The 18,420-nt window shown below is 53.1% G+C and overlaps 1 protein-coding gene across 3 annotated transcripts in view; it reads left to right on the top strand.

The window, feature by feature from the left end:
- The window catches only part of RGS19 (regulator of G protein signaling 19), a 56,228-nt gene extending 40,780 nt beyond the window's left edge, over nt 1–15,448 (top strand). For 2 of the 3 annotated variants that reach the window (XM_075072202.1, XM_075072204.1), the window contains 3 exons: nt 4,927–5,001; nt 8,105–8,339; nt 11,230–15,353. In XM_075072202.1, the coding sequence (XP_074928303.1) occupies nt 4,927–5,001; nt 8,105–8,339; nt 11,230–11,418 (499 nt within the window). In that variant the 3' untranslated portion in view covers nt 11,419–15,353. Of the gene's footprint in view, nt 1–4,926; nt 5,002–8,104; nt 8,340–11,229 lie in introns of all 3 variants that reach the window. The other variant, XM_075072203.1, reaches the window with a different exon arrangement.
- The last annotated feature ends 2,972 nt before the right edge of the window (nt 15,449–18,420 follow it).

Raw genomic sequence — 18,420 nt, 5'->3', positions numbered from 1 at the left:
ACTTGTGTGTGCAAACGGGCACTTGGCTATATGGTTATCACCTGTGCCTCCTTTGAAAGCTTTCCCCTCACCATGTCTCCTGTCCATGTCCATCGGGATTCAGAGAACCCATTGCGCTGTTTGAGGCTCTGTCTCGGGTGGTTTGGCCGACGTTCCCTCTTCCGACGGCTTCTGACCTTTGATGGCTCCCCAGACTCTGCACTGTTACTCCCCAGCTCATCAGAGCAAAATCGCCCCTGCTGTGAGATCAGTGGAGCTGGTGGCTAATTCCAGGGATAAGTCTTGCTTGCTGTGGCCTAGGGATGTCTGGGCTGTGCAAGATGCTGAGTAAAACTACGATTGGTTGTATCAGCTCCTCCCCATACAGGCAGAAATGAGGAGCTGTCTCACGTACTGTCTTCCTGCTGGGCCTCGCTGTCCCTGCACCGTGCCCAGTCCCCCTCTGTACAGCTAGGGGTGGAGAGTGAAGTATAGTACTCCAACAAAGCCACCTTCTGCACAAAGGAGAGTCCCCAGATCCATCGCAGTGGCTCTCTCCCATCTGGACTGTGCGGCTTCCTGCAGGCGGGAACCAGACCTGTTGATCCAGGCAGACTGACAGTGGGTGGACCCTCCAAGATCCCTTTGCGGAGTAGCTGTCTCCATACCTCATCCCCAGGGTTGCAGAGGAATCTGATGTTGGGTGAGGAGGCAGAGGCAATGTGACTACTTCTGTCCAGTTGTTACCTTCTGCTAGAAATCCTTGCTCAAGTCCTGCCCCCAGTGTGCACGTCCATGTGTGTACACACACAGACACACATGTTTTCCAGAACCTGGCTAACCATGCTGAGACACCCCAAACTCACTACACAGACCCTTGCTTTATCCCCTGCCACTTTTGGCCTTGTTGATTCATACAGCAAATAGTTTTTTCTTGCAATAAACTTCCCAGTTGAAAACAACAGCAGCACAGCGTATACTTCCCCCAGCCACAGAAACTTTCTCTGTGGCCTTTTCAGACTTTGCAAACTAAGCAGGATTGAGCTGTGACCGTGCTTGCATGGGGGACTTCTAAGGAACATGTAGCCAGTGCAGAAGATGGTATCGGTGACTCAGTAGGTGGCACTCTTCCCTCTGAGTCAGTACCAAAGCAGCGCTCCTGCGTAGTGTAGAGGTGCGGGGTGCTATCGTCTGGATGAGACCTTGTGGCGTTGTCTCTAAAAGTAATGGGGTAAATGGTCAGAGTCCACGTGGGCTGATCCCATTTTGCTGCTTTGAATTTCCCCTGCATGTTTTGCTTCACCACCTGTCCTAAACAGCAGCAGGGCACCCATGCAACAGCTAAGCTCCACCTCAGAAGTGGTTACATTTCAGAAGTAGGAAGCGTGGCCCTGAACTACCTCGCTGAGGGGTTGTGAGAATTAATGAAGGTTCTGTAAAGCCCACGGCAACTCCTCCGATGGGATGAGCGCTTTGAAGCACAAACCATGTGTGATATATCAAAAAAACAACCCAGTACAAAATAACTTAAAAGAGAGAGGGGAGCGAACCTCTGCCATGCTAAGCGGTGAGTGTCATGGGGGTGGCGGGAGCACCGGGCTGCAGAAAGGACGGGCCTGAGCAGGCGGCTGTAAACCAGCTGACAGCCACCCCCATGGCAGAGCTGCCACAGCCCATCCTGGCTCTCACGCCGCCTCGGTGCCCTTCTAGAAAGGGGCCCTGGAGGAAGTGAGAGGTTGCCCTGGCTGTTTTCTGAGCCCCACCCTGCTGTGCAGACTTCGTCTTGCAAAGGAAGAAGTTTCTGTCTTAATCTGGTACAAGCAGAGAAAGGACAATGTCGCAAACAGGAAGTACTGCTCCTGTTGCGGTTTTCCACGCATGTGAAATTCAAGAGGCCCAAGGGAAGTTGCCTGCCTGCATGCTGCTTTCCGATTGCACAGCACCCTTCCTGGCGAGAGAGGGGAGACAAAGGGGCTTTAAAAAGAAAACCAAACTAACACCTTGGAGCAAAACTGCCCAGGGGAACGAAGCCGTGCTCCTGGCCATGTCAGCGGCATGGTTTCCACAGGCAGTCGCTTCCAGAGAGCAGGTCCCTTGCAGCTCCCAGTGGCAAAGGCTGGCCTGCAAATTCCTGGTCAGTGGAACTTGGTATTGGTAGGACCTACACTCTCCTAGCTCTTGTGTAGCACTTTGCATCAGTAGAGCTCATGGCTGTAGCTTTAAGCGTCTCTTCATATGGCTGCTGCCAGGGTGGGGCTTCCAAGGTATCCTGATTTGAGTCATGTTCATTTTATTGTGGGGAAGCTGATCATCCTATGGAGAAGTGAAGGGTGCAGCGGTTCAAGTGCAGAACTAGGAGTCAGGAGTCCAGGCTTCAGTCCTAGCTCAGCTTCCTATGTGATCTAGGGCAAGCCATAGAGCATATGTGCCTCAGTTTCTCCATCTGTAAAATGGAGATAATCCACCTGAACTAACTCCCAGGGAGTTTTAAGAGTTAATTCATCAGTGTTAGCTGCTGTCCTTAGATGCACTACCCATGAAACCTGCACAAGAAGCTCCTTTTTATTAGCCAGCTTCCTGTTTTCGAGGCTATTCCGAAGGATCCCTGTGCAGACAAACTCAATTCTGCTCCATTTTCATTCACCCAGAAGGTGATTTTTGTCCATCCTGTTGCTGTTTCCTGATGGAAGTTGTTGTCTTTTCTACAAGCTCGAAGGACTAGGAGAACCTGAGCTGCCTCTTGACCCTGCTGCTGATGCTACTCCAGACTTCCGCCAGCTGAGGGTCCTTGAGGTGTGAGTGCCTATCCCAACCCCATTCATGGAGGAAAGCCAGGACTTCTCAGCACCAGATCTAGGGAGTGGGCCTTTGAAGGCATTGCAGTACCTACAGCCCCCGTGGTACTGTACCCCCTTTCTCGCTCAGACCAATTTGGCTCGCTCCAGTGAAAATTCGGAGTTATGAGAAAGCATAAAATTCAAGCTTGGTGTTCCCTGCTGCAGCTGTCAGACACTGATGCAGGCGTTTGCTTCTCTCACTGACTCCGCCTCGGGTGCTATACGGTCTCCCATCACCGTGGGATCTGAGTATCTCAGTGCATTTCTTAAATAGGAGACTGCACTGGCTGCAGTCAGAGGTTACCCCGCTCTCAGGGTGCTTGGGGCTTCCAGGAACTGGATTAATCTGAAATCCCATCACTGCAAAGCGGTCCCTTCTACAGCCTGAGCCGCTGACTTCAGAGCTGAGCCAGCCTAGAAGCAGGGCACCAGCCGGCTGCTCAGCTCACTTCACAGAGTCTCATGGTTTCATTTTTTAGTTATTATTGTAAGTGGTTCCTGCTGGGTTCATGTGTCCTCTGTTGTTTTTGGCCTGGGGCAGCAGTGCCCTCTACTGGCTGGTTCCAGTAATTATCACTTTGAATTTTCCATGTTGACGAGGGAACTTCAGGGCAAGAAGAGCTCTGGGTCGCCCAAAAGCTTGTGTCTCACTCACAGGAGTTCGGTGCAGTCAAAGCTCTTCCCCTCACCCACTTTGTCTCTCCAATATCCTGGGACCAGCATGGCTACAACAGTACCGCAGGCCTCTGTCTTGCATTTATACTGCTCTCTCCCATGAGCTGAACTCCTAATTCAGCGCTATCCTGTATCTCCGAGGCTTGGATTTTAGGGTTGGGGAGACAGTAGAGTCTAATAGCTCGGGACTGTGTGAACGAGGGCAGGTCTCTGTGCCTCTGTCTCATCTGGTCAAGCTGTAAGTTCTCTGGGGCAGGGGCCATCTCTCACTATGCGTGTTTATAACCCCTGGTGGAATGGGGCCCTCAAAGGGCATCTCAAAGGGTCTTCCCAGTTAAAAACACACCAGGACACCCGGTGCTGTTGGCACATCACTTCAAAGCAGAGAGGGAAGAGCCCAGGAAGAGCACTGAAGTTTTTTAGCCGTTTACAAAAACCAACCAACCAGAAGTGTTTCGGTTTGCAGAGCAGCCGTGCTCATGGCTGGCTGAGAGCAAAGTGATCGCGGGCAGCTGGCAGGAGAGAGGGGAGGGGCTGACTTTGCCCTGTAGCAGCTGTCTCACAAAGCAGTGGGTAACGGCCTTCGGAATTAACCTGGCCCAGTAGATGATGCAGCAGCAGTTGACGTTTCTGTATTGGGGGAGCGGATCAGAGACCAATATGGCTCTGCAACTCCCCCAAAACAGAGACCTCTTGCAGCCTTTGTTACTGTCTGACTGCTCGCAGTCACCTGTGCCTGGCTGGAAATGGTGGAAGCAGGGGACGTGCACTCGCCTTTCTCCATGGGGCACCATCGTGAAATCCCGTTGAGGGTAGAGGCTGAGGTGCGGGCAGCTGAAGGCTCTGATGCATTGGGGGAGGAAGCAGACAGGTACAGGTCAGGTAGCCGCTGCCTCTGGAGGGCTCCGCATTTATAACGAAACAAGAGGTGATTTCAGCTTCCTGAACTAATTGGGGCTGAGTCACATTGTTGGTGTGAAGTGGCCTTTTCCCCCAGGGCTTTGTTGAAAAGTAAATGCTAAGTGTGGTTGGTAGGTAAACTGTGTACAGGCTAATCAGGGTGGCTCCTGAGGATTTGAGTATTCTTTAAAGCCAGGTAGTGACCGGACAACATGGGAACTGACAAAGGGCTGCAGCATCTATGCAAAAGATCCAGAGACGGCGAGAGCCCCGATCAGTTGCACCAGGCTCCAGTACAGAGCGAGCGTTCAGGCTTGTTTTAAAAGGCCTGCCTGACCCTTGCTGGCTGGGCTTGGCAGACACCAGATGCACAGGGTGGATCTATCTGGGTGCACTGCTCGCATCAAGCCTGGGTCTCTAGTGCCGTTGTGGAAAGGCGCAGCAGTGGCTTGGCCGCTGGGCCGCAAGCGCATGGGCCTCAGCAGGCGGCTGTTCCCTTTGAGCGCCGTTTACTACCTTTCCATCTCCTTGTTAGGAACGAAGATCGGGAGCGAGCGTGGCGGGCTTCTCGAGACACCAAACTGGAGACCATTCCAAACTGTGAAGCTTGGTGAGTGAGTCTGACCCTTTATGTGAATGGCTAGTGAGCTGGCAGCTGCCTGCAGCCATAGGTCGGGCTGCCAGATTGGCTGTCTAGCCAGTCTGCTGAGCAGCCAGCAGAGTGTGTTGGATCCTGACTCTGCCCCATCCCCTGATGCATCACACACGCTGCCTTCGCACTGGCATGCACACACAATATGCTGATCTGCACTGGTGCATGCACACATGCTTCATGGCTAGACCTGGAACAGGGAGTCAGGACTCCGGGGTTCTGTTCCCTGCCCTGCCACTGGCTTGCAGCTTTCTCCTGGGTCACACACAGCGTCTCCTTTCTGTGCCTCGGTTCCCCCAGAAGGGGACATTGTAATATGTCCTTAACTTGTGAAGGTGCTCATGAGACTGAATTCATTCGCGTTTGAAGGTGCCGAGGAGTGTTTAAATGCCAAGCGGGGGGAAGTGCCGCAGGCAGCAGGTGGAAAGTATTATTTCCTCCCCAGCCGTTGGTGCACGCCGCTCGCCCCATGTTTGCTGTGTGTCGTGTGCCGCCTCTCTTGCACTGGCGGGGCTATTTGCCTCCCCCCGTTCTGTTTTTGTTTTTGTTTTGTTTTGTTTTAAGCTTTCCTGTGGCCGCTGCACAGTCAGCCTGGTCTGAAGAAGCTGCCAGCGGCAATGGACTGAACTGTTCCATGGCAAGGTGCACGCCCACTCCCTTGCAGCATGCAGCTCAGGGGTCAGGGCTTAAGAGGGGCAGGTCAGAAGGGCAGTTTATGAACAAAAATTATAAAAGTAGGGGAAGGAATAATGATTGGCGAGGCCAGTGTGGTTCCGCTCACTGGCCCTACCTCCCAACCTCGGAGACCAGCACCACTCACTGCTTGCACTTTGCCCAGCCCCTCCTGATGAAGTAAGAATCCTTTTCTAGCACCTACCGCCTGAGGATCTTGGTGCTTTACACACGCCTGTGCTGCTGCTGGTGATCATCCCCCATTAACAGGAGAAACTTAGGCACAGAGAGAGGCTAAGTGGCCTGCCAGGGATTGTTGCCTATGGCCACAAGCCAAGTAGCTGGCAGAGGCAGGAATCAGACCCCATTCCTCCTGGTTCCCAGGCCTGCACTTCAAACACTAGCTAATACTTTCCCTGCTACAGGAGACCAAGTAGACAGGAGTCCTATTATCATGGGAGGAGAGGTTATAAGGGTGAAGGTACCAGCTTACCTAGGCCCTGGCTGTGCCCTTCCCCACTGGATTGGCATGCTCATGGCAGTGCTACCCTCCTGCTCTTCCAGTCCTGGTTTTCCCACACTGAAACTGACAGCTAAACGTAGCCAGCAGTGATCTAAATATACCTCGGGCCATAAGGTCGGGAATACCAAGGCTGAAGGGGGGTGACCGGCCCGGCTGCTGTGGGAGCCTTTGCCATATAAGGATTTTACAATTAGTCGAGGGACTGCTCCGTTCTGTTGGCAAAACGAGGCTCCGTTTGCCTCAGGAACCCCAGCGGGTGGGTGAGGCATGGACCTGCTGTCGGCCAGCGCCAGCTTCTCCCTATCTCCCCACTCCCAAGAGCAGGAATCAGACCTCTCTAGAGGGGCAGGCATCCCTTTGCTGCACGCTTGGCTGTGGAGTTTGCATGAAAACCCCAGAGCTTCCTCCAGGCAGCATGAGAGAGCCGGGCATTATTCAGTCTAAATTCTACCATCTCAGTACATTGCCTTGCGGCTGCTGGAAGAACAGCCCGAGCTCCTGGAGATAGTCCAATGACTTGAACTAATAACTGAAGTGTGGAAGCTAAAATTAGGAATTTGCTAGACGTGCGTCTGGCAGTCGCTCAGTGTGCTCCAGTCCTGGGTTTGTACAGCACCGAGCACAGTGGGGTCCTGGCCCGTGACTGGGGAACCAAGGGGCTAATGCAATGGAAACAGTAATAATAAAGTAGAACATGCATTCCTTTCTCGCGCTGCCCTTTAGAAGGTGGCGAGGAACACGTGGTGATGTCGGAGCCCCGCTTCTTTTCTCAAGCTCCGAGGCTTTGATGGTTTCCGTGTCTCCAAAACAAATTCCTAAGCCCACCACCGTAAAGGCTGTCCGGGGAGATTGGGAGTAGAACAGAAGGGGCGCTGTGGTTACAGCTCAGGGGCGCTGTGCTGGCAGGCACACACACACGTAGAGGATTCGCTCCAAAGAAGTCCATCTTGCAGTCCAAAAAGGAAACCAACAGTAAATGCAGATTTTCGTTTTTGTGCTAAACTGACATTCTGCAGAAGCAGCTCTGCTTCTTTTTTTTTTTCTCCAGAGCTTACAAACAGAGCAGCGCTCAGGGCCAGGAGATGAGATGTGCTCTCTTCAAAATCCTTTTGTTGCAGCTATAAAATAAGGGGGGGAGGGGTGTTGTGGTTGTTTTTCGTTCCCTGTTTGACTGCTTGCTGGAATGCTGTGACATTGCTGCTTGGCAGTGAAATGGTGTGTCTCAAACTGTGAAATTCAGTTGAGATCAAGAATGGCCTCTCGCCCAGTCAAATGGACGATTAAACAAACAGAAAAACCCCGGTGTGGCCATTTCAGGAAAGCGACCAAAGGTGCGACTAGTATTAATGGTATGTTATAGCACTACCAGGAAGGTGTTCAACTCATCAAGGTCCAGCCTCCTACAAAGTATTTAGGAAAATCATTGAAATCAGTGGAAGTGCTGGGAGCCTAAATACCTCTGAGGACCTGGCCAGAGTGCCTTCCTCTGTCATTCTTTTCCACAGTGCTTCTCGTGTCAGTCAACCCCAGAATGCTAGGCAGATTGAACAGCTGATCAAGCTGGAGAATTAAATGCGACGATTGCAGTATGGTTCCTAAATTCTATAGTCCAGATGCATTTGGAACAGAGAGAGGTTGAGGGAGAGCTGTGGGCAGGTTTTCTAACGGGCAGCTGGTAGATGAGTCACAGGGTGAGAGTTTCCAAACTGTCGAGCCTCTCCTGGCCCGCCATGGCTATATCAGATGGTGTTGGCTAGGAGCAGGCAGGTGGCTCAGGCTCACAATAATCCTGTTTTGTTCCCTCCTGTCCCTTTCTTTCTTTCTTGTGACTCCTCTTTTGTTTTGGTGACGCCGGGGCCCGACCAGCCTCAAGCCAACTCCCGACGAAGTGCAGGGCTGGGCCCAGTCGTTCGACAAGCTGATGAAGAACCCAGCGGGCAGGAACGTGTTCCGGGAATTCTTACGGACTGAGTACAGCGAGGAAAACATGCTCTTTTGGTTAGCATGTGAGGAACTCAAAAACGAGTGCAACAAGCACACCATCGACGAGAAGGCCAGGATGATCTACGAGGACTACATCTCCATCCTCTCACCCAAAGAGGTACTGGGCCCCCTCCTTGCATGCTGGCATGGGTGATTCCCGAGCTCCTGTGCTCTTGGAAACTCCAGGCTGCTTGGTAGCCAGGCTCCGACTGGGGCAGGCTTCTCTGTTGAGGCAGTGAGAGAAAGCAAATCCACATGCTCACGTCATTTAGCCTTGGCTGGCCGCACTGCGGGCAGAGGTGCTGACAGGCCCCCCAAAAAAGGGCTAGTTCCCCATTCACAGCTCAGATCAAAATCCGTTCAGGACCTGTTGTCCTCACGTACAGCCTTGAGCCTCCAGCGGGAGCTGGAACTGGGGCTCACCTGATGGGGAGTGAATGCACCCAAAAGGATGGAAGTTGTTTGACATTCTTCCTCCCTGACTAGGCTCATGATGGCATTAGAAAGAGAGGGTTAAGAGGCGATCACTGTCAGGCTAGAAGCACCTACATGGGGAACACATACTTGAGAGTGGACTCTCTGCTCTGGCAGACAATGGTATAGTAAGAGCCAATGGCTGGAAGCTGAAGCCAGACAGATTCAGACTGGAAATAAGGTGTAGATTTTTAAAAGGGAGGGTAATTAATCCTTGTAGATTTTCCATCTCTGGCCATTTTAAAATCAAGATTGGATCTTTTTCTGAAAGCTCGGTGCTAGTTCACACAGGAATTGTTCCAGGGAAGTTCTATGGACTGTGTTATACAGGCGGTCAGACTAGGGGTATGTCTACACTGCAGTTAGACACCTGTGGCTGGCCCATGCCAGCTGACTCAAGCTTGCGGGACTCAGACTCATAGTGGTGTAGATGTTTGGACTCAAATGGAACTGGGTTCTAGGACCCTGCAAGGTGGGAGAGTCCTAGAGCTCTGGCTCCAGCCCGAAACATCTAGACCAATAAAACAGCCCCATAGTCCAAGCCCTGCGAGCCTGAATCAGCAGGCATGGGCCAGCCACGGGTTTTTAATTGCAGTGTAGACATACCCTAGATCAGTGGTTCTTAAACTTGGGCTTCCGCTTGTTCAGAGAAAGCCCCCGGCGGGCCAGGCAGGTTTGTTTAACTGCTGCATCCACAGGTTTGGCCGATTGCGTCTCCCACTGGCCGCGGTTTGCCGCTCCAAGCCAATGGGGGCTGCGGGAAGGATGGCCAGTACGTCCCTCGCATACTTTAACATGGGAAATAGATTCAATTAGTGTAATGACCTAGCCAGTCCCAGTCTCTGTTCAAACCTAAGTTAATGGTATCTAGTTTGCATATTAATTCAAGTTCAGCAGCTTCTCCTTGGAGACTGTTTTTGAAGCTTCTTTGTTTTAAGTCAGTTATCAGTATATCTCCTCACTCGTTTAGGGTAAAACTATCATGTAGCAGAGTTACTCTGCCTTCCCCTACCCGCCCTTAGTCCCAGGCGCAGTTGGCGATCATGCTGTTGTCACTAGGACCGGGTCCCATGGCAAGTCCACATCTTGTGTCTCTGGCCATTAGCCAGCTCCTACCTCTAAAACACTCCCTACTGGAGCTGGGCTCGGCCCAGATCATCGTCTTCACTCTTCAGCCCTCCCTGTGTTTGCTCTTGGTGTTGGTTTTTAAAGGTCAGGGCACACGAAACATTTGTCACTCAAAACCCTGCAGCCATCTCATGGCCATAGCGGGTACCGCGGAACGTAGGTGTAACGTGGGTCGGGGAAACACAAAGCCATCTGATATGCCTGACTTGGGGTACTCAGATACTGGGGCCGTTGCCCACTAAAGCAGAAGCCATGTATCTAGGGGGCATGTGGAACTTGCCCAGAGACAATACTGAATACAGCGCGGCAGTGTCAGGCGTTACCTTGTGACCTTCTTGAGGTGGAGAGAAACATGCCCAGTGGATGGATGGGAGATGGGGCGCATTACTGGCTTAAACCTCAAGAGGGCACCAGGAAACCACAAAAGCCGCCTACTCCCCTCAGGAGTTGCAGGAGGGATGTGAGGGCGGCCGGAGGGTTTGGTGGCATCTCTGCTCTGCTTCCCCCTCCAGTGGGTTTTGCAGAGGCCTGTGGGCCCCTTGGATCGGCACACAGCTGCTCCCAGAGCCCCACGCGACAGCACAGAGCCACAGGGGCAGGAATCCACCTGTTACCGGCCCAGTCGTGCTCATTGCCCACATCGGGTGCTAGTCGCTTGCGGTCCATCTACACTGCATTTCAGAGCCTCTGGCTGGCCTGGGCCAGCTGACCCTGGCTGAAGGGCTTGAAGCCACTAACTCTGCCTGCCAAGGGGAAGGCCCCACCCCTGGGGAGAGCAGGGCTTTTCCCAGCACACTCTCCCAGCAGGCAGAGTAGCCAGGCCTGGCGAATGCAGCCACGGGCCCAGTTCTTTCCTGCTCCCTTTGCCCCATCCTCTTGGCCACCCGTACTGCACTTCATCCACCCGACTTTGTGATCACAGATTTGGGCTGAGGCCGAAGGGTCGGATCCAGTTGAGCCCTGACCTCGGCAAGGGCCGATCCCGTCAGCGGGGTGATCCCAGGGCTTGAGTCTGCCCATCAGCTAGCCGGCCACTGAGTGTGCTGCTGCGCATCTTACCCTCCTTTTCGGCCAGCACAGCCTTGTCCCCGGAGCCCAGGAGAGCCGTGGCGTGGGTGCAGCTCAGGATGAGGCCCCATTGGCTCCAGTAGCGCAGCCCATGGCCTCATCTGAGGAAAGCACCTTCCTTTTCAGCCAAGGCTGGCCTGTGTGGTCTGGAGGGCCGGGGGGAAGAGGGGCTGTTCTGAAAACCACATGGCTTCATGTGCCCTTTGCAAGCCTGGGCCTCCAGGATGCAGGGGAGTCTGGCAGAAGCGGGGAGTGAGGCTGGCTTTGCTGCTCTGGGTGCAGGGCCCTAGCCATGCCCCTCCCCTCACGGCCTTGTCTCCTCCCCTCCTCCTCCTCAGGTGAGCCTGGATTCCCGAGTGCGCGAAGTCATCAACAAGAAGATGCAGGAGCCTTCGACGCACACCTTTGACGATGCGCAGCTACAGATCTACACCCTCATGCACAGAGACTCCTATCCCCGCTTCCTGAACTCTGCCATATACAAAGCGCTGCTGCAAAGCGTCTCGCGGTCGTCCTCGGAGTCCTAAGCACCTGCCACCCTCGGCCCATGGCAACGCCACAAACAGTTTTTTGTACACTGGTGTCGGGGGGGATCCCTGAGCTCTGGCTCTGTCTGGGGCAGGTGGGGAGGCCTCTGGGACCAGGGGACCGGAGTTCCTGCTCCCCTCCCATACCCCCTTCACCATCCACCTCCACTTTTTAGCTTTAGCAATGAACATCAGCAAGGATCCCCAGCCACTGGAAAACACTGTCACCCCTCAACCCTGCACCACATCCCCCCTGCTGCTCCGCCGCCGGTGCCACCTGTGGGCGCTGCTGAATCGGACCGGACTGGCGCTGCCGTTCGATTGTCAAACTCAGGCCTCACTCTTACTACTGAATTCCCGTCAGGAGCAAGCGGGGGGAGTGGGGGTTTGTTGCGGGGAAGGGGAGCCCCAAGTGGCTGGACTCTGCTCCCCCTCCCCTTTTGAAGAGGTCACTTTATCCCCTCCCTGCCACGCCCGGGGTCATGGCCAGGTCCTGTCTCCATCTTTTTGACATTTTTATTTTAAATGCTTTTTGTTGGCTTGAAGGGGGGGATGGATTTCACAAAGCTCGTGTGTCTGTATAAACATGGCCAAGGGTCAGGTTTACATTGCTCTGTTAAATGGTCCGAGGGTTTGACCTGTGACGGAGGCCAGGCCCAGTACCCTGCCTTCTGTTTACAGCCATTCGATATTAGCACCTGAATCAGCCTGCAGGAACCAGAGCTGGCAGCCTCCTTTCCCTGAGCTGGGCAGGGAACTGCAAGGATTGAGCTGTAAGGTCTTGAGAGGCAGCAGGAGCTCTTCGCCCGTCCCCGTCTCTCTCGCCCCTCTCCTTCCCCCTGACCTAGTAGTGTTTATGACTTGTTCCTGGGGCTGTCTCCAGGCCCTGAGAGCAGAGCAGGCCACCTGGCCTGCCAAGCCGCCTCCTGGGGTTGCCACCCAACACGGTGGTTCCGTACTAGTGGGGGTGACTGGTTTTCAGTCCCTGATGGAAACCAGTGCTTGCCTGCCCTCAGAGCAGCTCGGGAGCCTGGGGAAACAGACCGGATGAATGTCGACTCAGTCTTTGCAGAACAAAATCTCCAAGGTTTGAAGTTTTCCAGAAATTTTAAAAGGTTGAATTTTTGTTCCCATTCAAAACAAACTTTTTAAAAAAATTTTGTATTTTCCCAGGGCACGGGAATTCCAGGGGCCGAGCAGCTCTATTGGGGATACAGAAAATGGTGTGGGAAAGCCCCACCCCTTTTCCTCTAACCCCTGGGGGCCTGGGCGCAAGCTGCAGGAGGAGAATGGTGCATTGCGGAGGGAGAGGAGGGGAAAGCAGAGGTGAAAGTAAGCCAGTACATCATACTGGCAAGAGCCAGGCTTGGGCAGCGATTTAAAGGGCCTGGGGCTCCTGCTGCTGCGGGGAACCCTGCCCCCTTAAAGCACCACCCGAGCCCTGCTGCTGGAGCCCCAGGGTAGGAGGGGCAGGGCTCTGTCAGCAATTTAAAGGGTTTGGAGCTCCACTGCGGTAGCAGCAGCCAGAGCCCCGGGCCCTTTAAATAACCCCAGGCCCAGCTGCCTCTGCAGCTGGTAGCTCGGGGGTGATTTAAAGGCCCCGCCTCTTCCGGTTGAGGCCACGCCCTGCTCAGGACTCTGGCGTACCGATAAGTCCTTCAAGTTACCTTCACCCCTGGGGAAAAGGACCTGAGAAATGGACAGGAGGGAGCTGAGATGTCCTAGCCCCCAAGAAGCCAGCACAGCCTAATGGAACTAGATTCAACTGGCTTCTCCTTTGGGCTTGGATATCTTCTCCCTCCCTTCTCCTTCCCCATCCCCATCCTGGCTCTGCGTAGCCCCTCTGCTTCCTGGCTCACAGAGCCTGAGGCAGGGCAGGGGAAAGGAGAAGAGAAATGCAGCAGTGTGTAGACGTGAGACGCACCGGTGGCTCCATCTGCTGCCTTGGGACACGACAAGCCAGGTTTGGGGCACATGCCCTGACCTTGCCAGCAGAGGCTGTGGCTGTTTGGGGCCAGAGAACAGCTTTGTGTCTCTGTGCCCAAAAGAGGCCGTCTGGGGGCAGCTGAGGGAAAGCAGCAGCAGAGGGTGGAAGGGGTGTTGGGCGGCTGCCAGTCCGGCTCATGTATAGGGGCTCCCTTTGGGGAGCCGAGCCTAGGGCCACACAGACAGCGCAGCCATCAATGTCGCACGCCAGCCTGTTGTCTCCTCCATACACTCCTTCAAGGCTGGCCCTACAGTTCCAGGCTGTCTCCGGGGCACACGATCCTGTGCTCGGGCAACAAGGATGAACAAGGGGTAAACAGGAGGGAAAGAGACCACTGTGCCTTGGAGACCCAGCCTGAAACAGCTTGGATGCCATCTCGGCTCTGGCCCCATAGAGTGATCATGGAAGACATCGTGGGGGGGGGAGGGAATCAGGCTGCAGCCCCCTGTTCCAGCATCACCCCAGCCCTCTACTGGTCAGGGCCAGATATTTCCAAGGGCAAAAAGCAGCAGGAGAGTCTTTTTATATAACGTAAAGGAGCAGCCAGCAGGGCAAATGCAGATCATGCCCCGCAACAGCTGCCTGCTCCTAGGGGACTCTGTGCCAACTTCCATTCCGCGCTGTAAGTGCCCTCGTCTCTAATGCACCCATCCCCCTGACCCAGGGGCCTTTCGCTGCTGGCCTCACGTGGTTGGTTTCTCATGAAACTTGATTTATTTCAGTGCTCATGAAAGCACTGGCTGAGGTTGATCCTTAGTGAGACTGTCCCAGTGTGAACATCCTACGGGTACCTTTGCCAGTGCATCAGCTGCCATGTGGGGCCTTGGGAACCACTGCAAGCATGCACGGTGAGCTGCGAGGTGGCCAAGTCCCCAAAGGAGGAGGCTACATCTTATCACTGCTGTTTGGCCCCTGATTCAGATTCGAACTCAGATCCGAGGCCTACCAAGCTGCTGCATTTGCCACTCATTTAGGGAAGGGGTTAGTCTGCAGTTCCACCTGCGCAGGCTCAGGGGGAGATATTTCTCTGCCTGCCTTGTGCAGTTCCTGGACTTTGAGCAGAGCCAGTTGCAAAGAATGAGAGGTGGGGTCTACTGGGTATGGTAACCAGACAATCCCACCGTATCCACCTCACTGTGTTTACCAGGGCCACTTCCAAACGAGTGGCAATTCCTGGGGCTGCACCTTACTGCCTCTGAACGTGCTCTTGCAGCTACATGCCAGGAGCCTGGCTACTTGATCGATGCTGCAAATCACAGGTCGCTGCAGTGAAATCCAATCCCTGTCCTGCCCTGGGGAATCGCGGCTCTGGAGAAAACACCAGACAGAACAAACAAACCAATCCACCTGTTTGACTGTTCCCCTCCACCTCCCCGTGGATTAATTTGTAAGGAAACTTGCAGGCATCCCTTAGGAAAAGATAGTCCAGTGCAATGGCCCCATGCACACCATGCCTGGGCCCGGGCACATTAGCGTCTCTTTGTAAATAAAGGGATTTCCTTCTGGAGAGGAACGGTTCAGTGTTGCATGTATGACAGCGACCTTTGTACAGGGGGCAATTTGCTTGGGATGGGAAATGTCTGTGGTGGAGAGTATGTCTGTATATTTTTGTAATGCATGAGGAATGGTTTATTGAGCAGCCAGCTGTGGCTCCCATATTTAGAATAGTGTGCCGATAGCCCTTGCCCTTGGTATGAAATGAACCAGACACCAGATCACAGCCAGCTGTGCAGAACACAAACACCCCCCTCCCCCCGGCTTTTGTATCTTCAGATCATTTGGAAACTCTGTGTCCCAGCGTAAAGGATGCTGATCAGTCTTGACTGTATGTTTGACCAAAACAGTCCACAGTTTTAATATTTATCCCCCCACCCCACCCCCCAAAAAAGAAAGAAAAAATTTAGGAACGTTGGTCTTTTTTATTGAAGATATTTTTTAAACAAACAAATCCTCTGCTTGTATTTTTTTTGTTTCCTTGCAGGTGGTTGCAGTTGCGTGGAAAATCATGTTCCAATAGATCGAAATCTGGTTGTATTTGCCAAATGGGAAATTCAATCCTCTGTCTCCCACTGCCCCCCCCCCCCCTCCCAAAAGGTGAGAGAAACTAGAGAGCACTCATTTATTAAGGCATGGGCCTATCATCTTAATTAGCTGGTTGCTAACGAAGAAGGCTCATGCACCTGTGTTCACTGCCTCCTGGCAATGGATTGATTGCATCTTTGGAAGGGGCAACACATTGAATGAGAACCTGTAATGACAGGGTCAAATCCAGTTGTCCCAGCCTAGCTTACCTGGGTAGACTGCAGGATTGGCCCAGTGAAAAAAACTTCCCGGGAGGTAACTTGTGCCATCAGAACTGTACAGGCGCCCCTGGCTGACTCCAGCATGAGTTGCCTGGGTACCTGCAGGTGGTATGTTGCATGTGTCAATCAATACACATCCGACGTTCCACCTTCAGGTGAGGGGGTTGGTTTTGAAAGGTGTTTGTGTGCACCAGACCTTCACATGTGCACATTTGCATTGCTTAACTCACACCCAGGCATGTGGATGTGGCAGTGGGGGAGTTGTGTGTGCAAACCCCAGCCTGCACACATGCACAAGTGGGTTGGGAGTGCACAGGCCAAGCCAATTAAAATTGGACCTTTCACAATCTGGCCCAGGATTTCTATGCCTTCCTCTTCATTTGATCAAAGTTAGTGAGTGAACAGCTGGTCGCCGGTTACTCAGCTGATGAAGGTGCTTGGTCGCAATAGTATATGGGGCCAGCTTGTGCTCACAGTTCTCACACTCCTTGTCCCACTGAAGTCAAGGGTCAGATCCTGCCACAGCAAAGCAGCCGGAAAGCCAATGCTCTGATGGATTGGAGAGGATGGTTTCTCCATCTATCCAGCCTGTTTTTTGATGTTGGATTTAGGAATAGGCTACTTCTGGCCCAAATCCTGCAGGCCTGACTCTGGCAACACTAGAGCGAGTGGGAGTTTTACCCAAGTAAGGAGGACAGCAGTGAGTAGCCAGGGAAATATCCCCCTCTCGCTTTGCCAGACAGTGTGGAGATATGCTGGGAAAGGATGCTGGTACCATTTTTATAGTAGAGGTGCTGAGAGCCACTGAATCAAACTGTAAACCCTGCATATGATGGAAACCACTTCAAGCCAGGTCCAGCACCTATGGATGCAGGGAAAGGGGGAGCAGGAGGGAGCAATGAAGGGCGATCGTTCATGATTTGAGGTGCTGATAGAGGAGGTGGAATCGCTGCTCCGACATTCCGCTTCCAGCGTGGGGCAGGCAAAAGCCGTCTGCCTGGCTCTGCGAGAATGAATGTAGATGAGAAGGAGAATGTGACCAATAGGGAGGGAGGGAAGATCCCACCTCTCTCCCCCAGCACAAAAATCTTCCTCAGAAGAAGTTGGGAACAGCCGTCCATGCTTGGAAGCAAGCCAGGAAGATGGGCCTGCCAGCAGCTGCTGAAATAGTCAGAAGTTTGGTGGGTCGCTGTTGCCTAAAGCTCTGGCTTTGCAATAGGCTGGAGGGGAGAGGCGAGGGCTCTGCTCAAGGTGCCAGGCAAGCTGCCTCAGGAATCGCTGAGTATGAGAGAGCCCTGTCACCTGGAGCCCATGGCGTGAGGGGGGTTGGGAATAAGCTGCCAGCGTCAGCAAACTGCATGGTTCCACTGGCCAAAGGACGTGTGGCGGGGGCATGCTGGAGCTGTAGTGGCCGTTTCCTGCCACCCCCAGGTTGGGGGAAGGTGATCTAGGAATTTCTGGGCAGAAAATTCAAAACTGGCTCAATGTCAGAGAAAAAGATGGCACCTTTGTAACCGTTACCAGCAAGGAAAACCCCTTTTTTTCTCAGCCTCAGAATCAGGCCTATTCCCCAAGGGCAGGAGCAATTTTGGGTCAAAAGAGCTTGTAAATATTGATTTCCAGGGTGCAGCCGGCAGCCATCTTGCAGGCAAGTGCCTTAACGGGTGACACTGGCCACTGAAAGAGCCTAACCCCAATCTCCTATGGCAGTATAAGAGAGCCTGTGTCTGATCGCCCCCATGTAAGTGCTTAACAGGAGTGTCCACCAGCATCTGGGCCTGGTCTGTTGCTTTTAGCCTGATCTAGGCTAAGCAGACGGCTTTAGAATGTAGATATCCAAAGGGTGAGTGCTGCTGTTGGTTACATGTGTGCAGGTCCATTGGCTGTGTGTGTGTGTGTGTGTGTGTGTGTGTGTGTGTGTGTGTGTGTGTGTGTGTGTGTGTGTGTGTGTGTGTGTGTGTGTGTGTAACCAATATCAAAGCAACACAGAAACTGGTTTCTGGGGGGATTCCATTGTGTAGGTATAAATAACAATGCTTGTTTTTCAAGGCCAGGACAGTCACCCACAGGTGTCTCCAAAGATAACTGCAATGATTGTGAAATACAATTCAGTGCTTGTAGGGGTGCTTGGTTCTCACTGTGAGCACTCTGCCTGAGCAAAATGGAGGCAGCTTTCTTTTAACTCAGGATGAGCTCAAGCTGCCAAATTCAGATCCCTCCCCTAAATTTAGGAGGTTTTTTCAGCACAGGGGTTTTGGTTTGGCCCGTTAGGGCCCCAAATTTAGGGACGGTTTGCACAATCCCAAGCCAGCACTTGGACTCTGAGCACCATCTAAGCTGCAGGATGGTGAGATGCAGTCTTGGGGGCCCCTCTCAAGTACCATCTGTCTGACCTGTAGCAGGGGGTGTATGAAAGGGGTGCTCAGGTGATTTGTGCAGGAATGAGGCTGTGCGCTGTGTAAGTGGAGTGTGCAATTGCTGCTAAAAAAAAATGACAACGGTTGAGAATGACGATCCAGGAAGTGACTTTTAGCACCAGGGACTCACCATAAAATAACAGTGGAATTAATTATGTCTTGACCCACCAACCGGTTCTGCACGTGGTTTGCTCTAAATGTGCTATCATGGGGGCTACTTGTGAGCTTAAAGTCAAACATGTGCACAAGTGCGGGCAAGGCCAGAGCCTGTAGGACAGCAATGATATACACGCTG

Source organism: Chelonoidis abingdonii, chromosome 14 (genome assembly GCF_003597395.2).
Source record: "Chelonoidis abingdonii isolate Lonesome George chromosome 14, CheloAbing_2.0, whole genome shotgun sequence".
In the NCBI taxonomy this organism is placed as follows: domain Eukaryota; kingdom Metazoa; phylum Chordata; order Testudines; family Testudinidae; genus Chelonoidis; species Chelonoidis abingdonii.
The sequence above is the reverse complement of the archived record's forward strand: the minus strand, read 5'-3'. Positions and strand labels throughout refer to the sequence as shown.